Consider the following 9516-nt stretch of genomic DNA (forward strand, 5'->3'; position numbering starts at 1 on the left):
TTCCGTCCGTAGTGTGGAGACACCTGCTGGTGACGGACGGTAGTGACGGTGACTGTTGGCTTGTAAACAAACATTTCCTTTATTAATATTAATTCATCAAACTCCTCCTATCTTCAGTCGTTCTTCTCTCTTGGTTGCCGGCTGCAGCGTTGCAGGAAGAAGATGCTGCCCCAGACAATGGTGGTGGCGGTCAGCATGGCGCCCAGAAGGGCGGCGCCAGTGTCCAAGCTGTGATACTGGAACCAGTTCAGGTCATGTGATGCCAGCCGCAGGTGTCGTGCTCCACCGTGTCGCATCACGAACTCCACCCAGAAGACAGCGGTGCTCAGTGGCGCCACCGGCTGGTCGTGATGAAGCACCGACAGATGCTCCATGCTGGACTTGTAGCTGAGCATCATGGGAGAAAAAACAGGTCACATTGATGTTTTATTGTTAAATGTTAATGTACTTTTATTGTGAAGGAGTCCAGGAAAAGACAGGAAATCATTTTAATTCAACAAGTTTGAATGTTTAGAAACATTCAAGCTAAAGCTTCCTGTGACATCACTCTCACCTCGGCTGGTTGATGATGGCGAGCAGCGCCTCCGTCAGCTCATTGGAGGTCAGACGGTTGAAGTCGAGGACTGCACGTTAACGCTAACAGAACCGCTCGTTAATCCCAAACAGCGGCCTCTGTCCCTCCCCTCCCGTCTGTGAGTCCAGTTCACACAGATTATGTTCTGATATCTGGATTAAAATCCTCCAACAGCACAAACAGGATGAGCTGAAGATCAGTGATGGATGATCTGAGGTGAAGCAGCAGACAGCTCACAGCTACCTGTTACTCAAGAGGCCACGCCCCTTAATTATGCATAACTTTAAGCCTTATTATAATTTATGATCATTGGATTTATATAAAAGTTATTGATTATCTACAGAAACCAGCTGTGAGCGTTGATCTCTGGTGGAGAGTCTGGACTGACTCACTGCTGGAGCCTCAAGTGGCCACATGAGGAACTGCAGTCTGTCTCCACCCTCACCGACCTGCTGCACCGACCTGCTCCACCTCCACCCTCACCGACCTGCTGCACCGACCTGCTCCACCTCCACCCTCACCGACCTGCTGCACCTCCACCCTCACCGACCTGCTCCACCTCCACCCTCACCGACCTGCTGCACCTCCACCCTCACCGACCTGCTGCACCAACCTGCTCCACCTCCACCCTCACCGACCTGCTGCACCTCCACCCTCACCGACCTGCTGCACCAACCTGCTCCACCTCCACCCTCACCGACCTGTTCCACCTCCACCCTCACCGACCTGCTGCACCAACCTGCTCCAACCAAGCGCTGGACCAGACAGAGGTTGTGTCCAAATTCAGGGGCTGCAGCCTTCGAGGACGCGGCCTTTGTGGCCCACGGAGGCCGGGTCCTTCAGAGACCTTGAAGGCCTCGTCCACCGCTGTTAAATGGGACGGTCCAGCCGTCAGAGTGTTTCCTGGTTGCGTCACCAGGTGTTCATGCATTAAAGTCTGTTTTGGTTCAAATCTATCAAACGTGTACATTTATGTGTGTGTACAATGTGTCAAATCTAAACTGAATTATCAACATTACAAAATAAACATGAACCCATTGGTGAATAACAACTATATTTACCACAGCATCACCAGCGTCACGTATTTTAACTGAAAGTTAAACTTTGGAGGTTTTATAGTCTCTTGAAGTTTAACATATCTGGCGTTGGATGTTCAAATGAGTAAAAACCGAGTATAAACCCATTACTTAAATTTAAATGTCATGTCTGCGCCACTTGATGTCGCCATTTTCTCTTGCTTCCTCATCTGTTTCGGGACTGAGCAGCGGTGCGCAAAGGATCTTGGGATATGTGAGGCTTCGCCTTCAAATGCGCCCTTCCTGGGCTGCAGCCCCTGAATTTGGACACAGCCAGAGTCTTCCACAGCTGGCCCCGCCCCCTGAACGCTCCCCAAACACATCAGAGACACACCCACCCGACACCACCTGTCTACACCTGCTGCACTCTGTGAGGACGAGGTTTCCTTTAATGACATCATCATGTCAACTGTCTTTATCATTTATGTGTGTGTGTGTGTGTGTGTGTGTGTGTGTGTGTGTGTGTGTGTGTGTGTACCCAGCAGGTCGTTCTGAGGGATCCAATCAGAGAGCTTGGTGTTTGCTGACAGCATTGTGGGCGTGTCTCCGCTGAACCTCCAGATCACCTGAACACAAACATTCAAATTAAAGATCTTTATTAGTACGAACAGTTTGAAAATGAATGATAGACAGCTGTTAGTGGTAACCATGCCAACACATAAACATGTAAACAACATCAGATAAAAACAGTTTAGTTTTCAGCAGAACTCAGTGTGTTTATTATTCATGACTGTTGTTTATGTTGTTTGTGATTATTTATGAAGTATTTGTTTGTTATTTATGATTGATAGGTGATGGAAGTGGATTTCCTGTCCCAGAATACATTTATCTGAGTGGGCGGAGCTTCTGACCTTCTGTGGGATTCGTCCGAAGGCGGTGGCGATGACATCAGCACGCTCCGCCGTTAGGTTGGTTACCATGGAGCCGAAGGAAACCACCACCACGCCGGCGTCAGCCGAAAGCACGAAAGCCTCCAAGTCCTGGAGGAAGTGACATCATCATTACGTCATCATCAGCAAGTTCTGTATATCTGTGAAATTTCAAAATAAAACTTCCTGTCAGTAAACTCGTGCCTCTGGCAGCTGATTGGCTGGTTTGCAGTGCAGACCGCCCACGTGTTTGAAGTTGGGCGGGGTCGGCTGCGGCGTCTCCAAGTCCCAGAAGGTCCTGATGAGCCAGACGTCAGCGTTCCCCAGAGTGGAGCAGGCGCTGCTGGGACTTCCTGTCCACACAGGAAACAGCACCATCATGCTTTTATTCTGAAGGGACAGTCAGGAAACTCTGACATCACTCATTTGTTGTTTTCTAAAAGAGAGACACACAGACAGACACATACACACACACAGACAGACAGACACACACACAGACACACAGACACACACACAGACACACAGACACACACACAGACAGACACACACACACACAGACAGACACACACAGACACACACAGACAGACAGACACACACAGACACACACAGACAGACAGACACACACAGACAGACACACACACAGACACACACAGACAGACACACAGACAGACACACACACAGACAGACACACAGACACACACAGACAGACACACACACAGACACACACAGACAGACACACAGACAGACACACACACAGACAGACACACACAGACAGACACACAGACACACACACAGACAGACACACACACAGACACACACACAGACAGACAGACACACACACAGACAGACAGACAGACACACACACAGACAGACACACACAGACAGACACACAGACACACACACAGACAGACACACACACAGACAGACACACACACAGACAGACACACACACACACAGACAGACACACAGACAGACAGACAGACAGACAGACAGACACACACAGAGACACACAGACAGGTGATCTACCTGACGCCGGTACAGATTGTTTAGTAAATAATTGTTGTTGTGAGAGTAAACAGTAGTTTGTGTATCTGTAACTCGGCCCCGCCCTCTGACCTTTGACCTCGCTGTAGTACTGATCCAGCGTCAGCCTCCAGAACACCTCTGTCATCACTGACAGCCACACGTATGTCACGGCGCTGATCAGCCGCTCCACAAACGTCATGTGGTCGCCATACGGCAGCGGAGCCGGCGGGACATAGGACGGTGGCGCCGGCGCGTGGCCGCAGCGGCGCTCCAAAACGCTGCCGAACGAGAAGCGAAGCGAGATGATGAGAGGCAGGCCGAGCACGTCGGCCACCAGGTCGCCGCACATCACCATCGGGTCGAGCAGGACGGCGTCGAACGCGGCGTCCCGCAGTGTCACCATCAGTTGCTCGTTCTTCAGCATGGAGTCACACTGCTGCATCCCAAGGTCGACGGACCGTCTCAGCCAATCACGAGCCTTCAGGAACTTCCTGAGCGGCGACGAGACGTGAGACTCGTACATGGAGAAGTGGACTAACTCCTCAGTGAGGCCGTGAAGCTCCGCCCGGCTGAACGGGACCTGGAAAAGTAAACAAACACACATCTCCTCAAATATAAATGGCAGGGAAAGTTTTTGAGAGTCATTGAAAGTTTTTGAAAGTTTTTGAAAGTCATTGAAAGTTAACCATTGTCTGAAGCGGACGTCACCTTGAATACCAGGAAGTTGAACTTGGCGGCGTCTTGGCTGTTGTTGTAGTCGACTGATGGCGAGGCGTCAGCAACCAACACGGTGACGCTGTGGTTCCTCCTCACCAGCTCCTCCATGATGTTCCGCATGTTCAACCAATGGCTGTACTCGCCTGGAAAAATCAGAACATGGCCGCCATCAGCTGGAGCGTGAAGATGCAGGAGGAAGAAGGAGGGAAGAAGAAGAAGAGGAAGAGGAGGAGAGGAAACCTTCATCTCGCTGCTACACCTCAAACTGACTGCAGAGTCCAGCTGATCAGAGGTCAGTCAGATAAGAGCTGCACTCTGATTGGACGGTGACATTACGTTCCAGTCTGACACTCGGGTCACTTCCTGCTGAGCAACAATAAAAATCCTCTGAATTGACGTCACTGACGAAACTGTCAATGAACCAATCAGCTGCTGCTTCACTGCTTCCTGTTTCAAACCAAACCCCGCCCACCTCGCGCCACGAACCGTCCAATCAGGGGCCGTGTATGTTGATCCGCTGCGTGAATTCTGGGTGCTCTCTGTTCGAGATGAGCCGCGCATGCGCAGAATCGATCACTGCATGCTCTTTAGACGTTGAAAAGATATTGTACTGATGCTCCCACCTGTAAGAGAAGACGTGAGGTCCTCTGTTCCAGCCAAAGCTGAAGGTCGCTGTATCTTCCCTGCAGAGAACTGATGCTCCTCCGGTTTAACATTGATTTAAACGTGTAAACAGTAAATAACAGGATATATGGGTCAGGTGATTGGTTGGAAACAGTTTTTTGACCACGTTATTTAAGTTTTTCGTTGCCATAAAAGACTTTTTCGTTCGTTTTCTTTTGGATGTCTTAATAATTAAGCACACAGCTTGGAACGGATTTAAGTTGTAAAATAAAAGTTATAAAGTTTATGAAACGTGAGTGAAGCGGACCACCGCCGCGGCTTTAGACAAGAAAAGCCGACACAAAATGAATGCTCATTTTGTAAAAATGGAGTTGAAACAAAGGAACACCTTTTCTTTTCTTGTAACGTTTCTGATTTGTTTTGGAAAAAATGTCATCAATGGATCAGAACACAGTCCGTCTCTGTCAGCTTTAACCTATAATAATATTAGATTTGGTTTTATTTTGGAGGACTCAAAATTAGAATTTCAGCTGAACAATCTTAAAATACTTGCAAAATATTTTATACACAAGTGTAAATTCATGAATGTTTCCCCACATTTCCTGTTTTTTTTTTAAAGAGCTTTCTATATTTTTGACTCCTTAAAAGTTATTAAATCTAGAAAGGCACAGTGTCTGTACGAGCATGTCAGTTTTTTTCTCTTAATCAGACCTCAGAAATTTTTTTCACTTATAAAGTTTAAGAAAAAAAAAAAAATGTCCGACTTGATCCTGACTTGCTCTGACGTCATACACACGTGTCAACGGTAATCTGACGGATGGAGGCGCTGCAGCTGCTCTGCACTCACTGCAGGATCCATCTACAGACAACTAATGCAGCTGGTCAACCACATCCAAGCTTCTAGATAAAGCACAGTTCAGTCATAAACAGACAGACAGACAGATAACTTTATTAATCCCCGAGGGGAAATTAGGTTATCATAGCAGCAGGTACATTCAAGTACAAATACAATCAAAATACAAGGACAGATATAGAAACAACAAAGTATTATATACAATTAAATGCTTGAGTAGTAATAAAATAAAATACTGAGGTATCGAGGAGTAAAGGTAAGTAAGGTGCAGTTTTATTGACAGTAATAATAATTTAAGATTATTTGTGCGTTATAAAGTCTGGTGGCAGCAGGTTGAATGAGTCTGTTGCTTGTCCAGAGTTTTGTGGAGGGCGAGAGACGTTGTCCATGAGCAGCAGTTCTGCCAGCATCCTGTCCTCCACCACCTCCTCCAGGGAGACGAGCCACAACAGACTCTGCCTTCTTGATGAGTTTGTTCAGTCTGTTGGCGTCCTTCACTTTGACACCACAGTGAAGAAGATGGTGCCCGCAACAACAGACTGATATTGTACAATAATATTGTGAATATGAGTTTAGTAAAAAGTTATTTTGTGCATGAGGTTTTTTGAAGGTGCTGAAGGTGAGGTTCGCCCAGGGCATCATGCAAGCTAGGACCACCACTGGCTTTATGTGTCCAGGTCTTCCAGGTGACCTCCAGGCCTGACCTCTGGCAGAGCGCTGGAGTAAAAGAAGCGGTGGTCCAGTGTTTTAATGATGGAGATATGTGACAACCTCAGTCTGATCGCAGCTGATCGATGAGCGGATCAGAAGGATCCCTCAAAGTCAACACTGATAGATCTGATCTGTAACAGGAGGGACAAAGTGTCGCTTGCACTCGAAGAGCTGAATGTTAAAATCAACGTCAAGAATTTTTCTCAAAAATAAATGTAAAACATTTTAATGAACAGGTTCACAGTAATATACTGAATACTACTGAAATACTGGATGTAGAACAAACTCTTTAGTTTCCATTACTGATGAACATGCACCGATCATAAAGCTCAGGGTTAAAGATCCATCAAACCTCTGGTTCAGCTCAGAACTATCAATGATGCTCAATATAAGGGACAAAGTATTTCATTGTACATGTGCATAGTGACAAAAAAAGAATATTCTATTATATTCAAAGCCCGGCTGCAGCAAGGTGTTCTGGTGAGGAGGTCCACTGGTTAACTTTTAGACATAAATGCCCATCTTCATTGAGAAAAGCAAAAGGTCAAATATCACAGAATGAATCTCCAGCTCCTGTGCGAACTCATCCACATTCTGGAAAGCAGTAAATATAAATGAAAACAAATCCTGTATGTCTATAACATTTAATGATTAATATATAAATAAAGATAAACCATCAGATATTTGTGATGCTTTTAACAAACATGTTGCTGCTGCTGGAGATCAGTCTGACATGTTGTACTGAGGTTCTGCTGCCTCATGAGCCTCCTCAGACCAAACCTCTGTGTTCACACTGCACAACATCACTTCCTCTGTTGTTGACAAGGAACTTCAAGGTGTAGATATCAGGAAAGCAACTGGGGAGGATAAACTAGACCCATATTTTTTAAAGCTCTGTGCTCTGTTTATTTCTGATGAAATAACTTATCTTTGTAATCTATCCATTTCTGCTGGGGTTATAACTAACATCTGGAAAACTGCACATGTTGTCCCGTTGCATAAAGGAGGTCATAAAGCTGATATTAACAACTATCAACCAATTTCTAAACTGCCTCATCTAAAGTCCTGGAATCATTAGTCAATAATCAGCGCAAATCATTCCTCTCAATAGACCCTGTGTTGGGTCCTCACCAGTCTGGTTTCAGAGCTCACCTCAGTCTGTTACAGCTCTCACCTCAGTCTGTTACAGCTCTCACTCAGTCTGTTACTGCTCTCACTCAGTCTGTTACTGCTCTCGCTCAGTCTGTTACAGCTCTCACTCAGTCTGTTACAGCTCTCACCTCAGTCTGTTACAGCTCTCACTCAGTCTGTTACAGCTCTCACTCAGTCTGTTACTGCTCTCGCTCAGTCTGTTACAGCTCTCACTCAGTCTGTTACAGCTCTCACCTCAGTCTGTTACAGCTCTCGCTCAGTCTGTTACAGCTCTCACTCAGTCTGTTACAGCTCTCACCTCAGTCTGTTACAGCTCTCACTCAGTCTGTTACAGCTCTCACCTCAGTCTGTTACAGCTCTCGCTCAGTCTGTTACAGCTCTCGCTCAGTCTGTTACAGCTCTCACTCAGTCTGTTACAGCTCTCACTCAGTCTGTTACAGCTCTCACTCAGTCTGTTACAGCTCTCACCTCAGTCTGTTACAGCTCTCACCTCAGTCTGTTACAGCTCTCGCTCAGTCTGTTACAGCTCTCACCTCAGTCTGTTACAGCTCTCACTCAGTCTGTTACAGCTCTCACTCAGTCTGTTACAGCTCTCACCTCAGTCTGTTACAGCTCTCGCTCAGTCTGTTACAGCTCTCACCTCAGTCTGTTACAGCTCTCACTCAGTCTGTTACAGCTCTCACTCAGTCTGTTACAGCTCTCACCTCAGTCTGTTACAGCTCTCACCTCAGTCTGTTACAGCTCTCGCTCAGTCTGTTACAGCTCTCGCTCAGTCTGTTACAGCTCTCGCTCAGTTACTAATGATGTTATATCTGCTGTGGATGAAGGGAAACACTGTGCTGCCCGGTTTGTGGATCTGACACAAGCATTTAATACTGTTGACCATGCTTTGCTCATACAGAGGTTAAAAGGGGCCTCAAGGGGTTCTGTAAGGTTCATTACTGGTTCTGTCTTATGCACTATTTATATTAACACTATTACATCTTCTATAACAAATTGTGACGCCCATCTTTATGCTGATGACACAGTCCTGTACTGCTGTGATAACACTGCACATAAAGACATTACAATTCTCCAACAAGCTTTTGACAAACGGCAAGATTCTCTTTTTACCCTGAAATTAGTCATCAATGCAAACAAAGATATGTCAGACACTCGTCTGCATATTCCACCAAACCAAAGGTTTCTGAATACAAATGTTTGTGTATCTGGTTGGATCAGAAACTCATAATTATATTTCATATTAACACACTTGTTAGCAAGCTAAGACAAAAGATTGTTTATATATAGAGAAACAGAACTACTTTCCCCGTGCTCTGTCAGAAACGGATCATTGAAGCAGTCTCTTTATCTGTCCTGGATTATGGTGATGTAAATTATAGACATGCTTCTGTCTCCACTCAGTTTATCACTCCGCCGTCAGATTCATTACTGGTGACTGTTTTTTCCTCTCATCATTTTATGTTATATGAAAATGTTGTGCACCTTTAACAGTACGACATGGCAGCCATTTGTATTCTGTCATATTGCTTATCTGTCATCATTTTTATGAACCCATTGTGTATATTCGCTCTGTGAATATGTTAATTGTTTCTGTTTATCACATTTTTGCACCTATTGTGTTTGTTTTTTGTGCTCTCCACATCATTGAAGATGATGATGATGAATGAATATGTCACCTGAGCAGCGGTCATCAGACACACCTGCTGTGTTTGGAAGCAGAAACACTGACTCTGAGAAGTGGCTGAAGACAGATGAGCTTCATGCAGGTCCTGTTAATGTTAAAGAAGACGTGAGACGACAGTCAGTCTTTGTCCAGCGTCAGGTTGGTGTGTAGGGGCCTTAAGAATTTCCGCTCTACTCCTGTCCGACGTCTTTTATTTTGATATCCCCACCGGAAGTTCCGTCGGCGTG

At 45.9% G+C, this 9516-nt stretch overlaps 1 protein-coding gene across 1 annotated transcript; it reads right to left on the reverse strand.

Annotated features, from left to right (window-relative positions):
• Positions 1–60: 60 nt before the first annotated feature.
• On the reverse strand, positions 61–4554 carry LOC141005660 (UDP-glucuronosyltransferase 2A1-like). Its single transcript, XM_073477582.1, has 8 exons — positions 4254–4554; positions 3636–4125; positions 2724–2872; positions 2502–2630; positions 2082–2216; positions 1125–1329; positions 554–632; positions 61–387 (listed from the first exon to the last, which is right to left on the reverse strand). Exons 1-8 carry the CDS (start codon positions 4506–4508, stop codon positions 114–116), a joined length of 1716 nt encoding a protein of 571 aa, XP_073333683.1. The 5' UTR covers positions 4509–4554; the 3' UTR covers positions 61–113.
• Between the last annotated feature and the right edge of the window lie 4962 nt (positions 4555–9516).

Source organism: Pagrus major, chromosome 12 (genome assembly GCF_040436345.1).
Source record: "Pagrus major chromosome 12, Pma_NU_1.0".
NCBI classification, from domain to species: Eukaryota; Metazoa; Chordata; class Actinopteri; order Spariformes; family Sparidae; genus Pagrus; species Pagrus major.

Coding starts and splice junctions, on each gene's coding strand:
- LOC141005660 (XM_073477582.1), bottom strand. CDS start 4,508: ATGAAGGTTTCCTCTCCTCCTCTTCCTCTTCTTCTTCTTCCCTCCTTC. Junction 4,126..4,253: donor TCAACTTCCTGGTATTCAAG/GTGACGTCCGCT, acceptor TTACTTTTCCAG/GTCCCGTTCAGCCGGGCGGA. Junction 1,330..2,081: donor CACACACACACACACACACA/CACACATAAATG, acceptor TGTCTGGTCCAG/CGCTTGGTTGGAGCAGGTTG.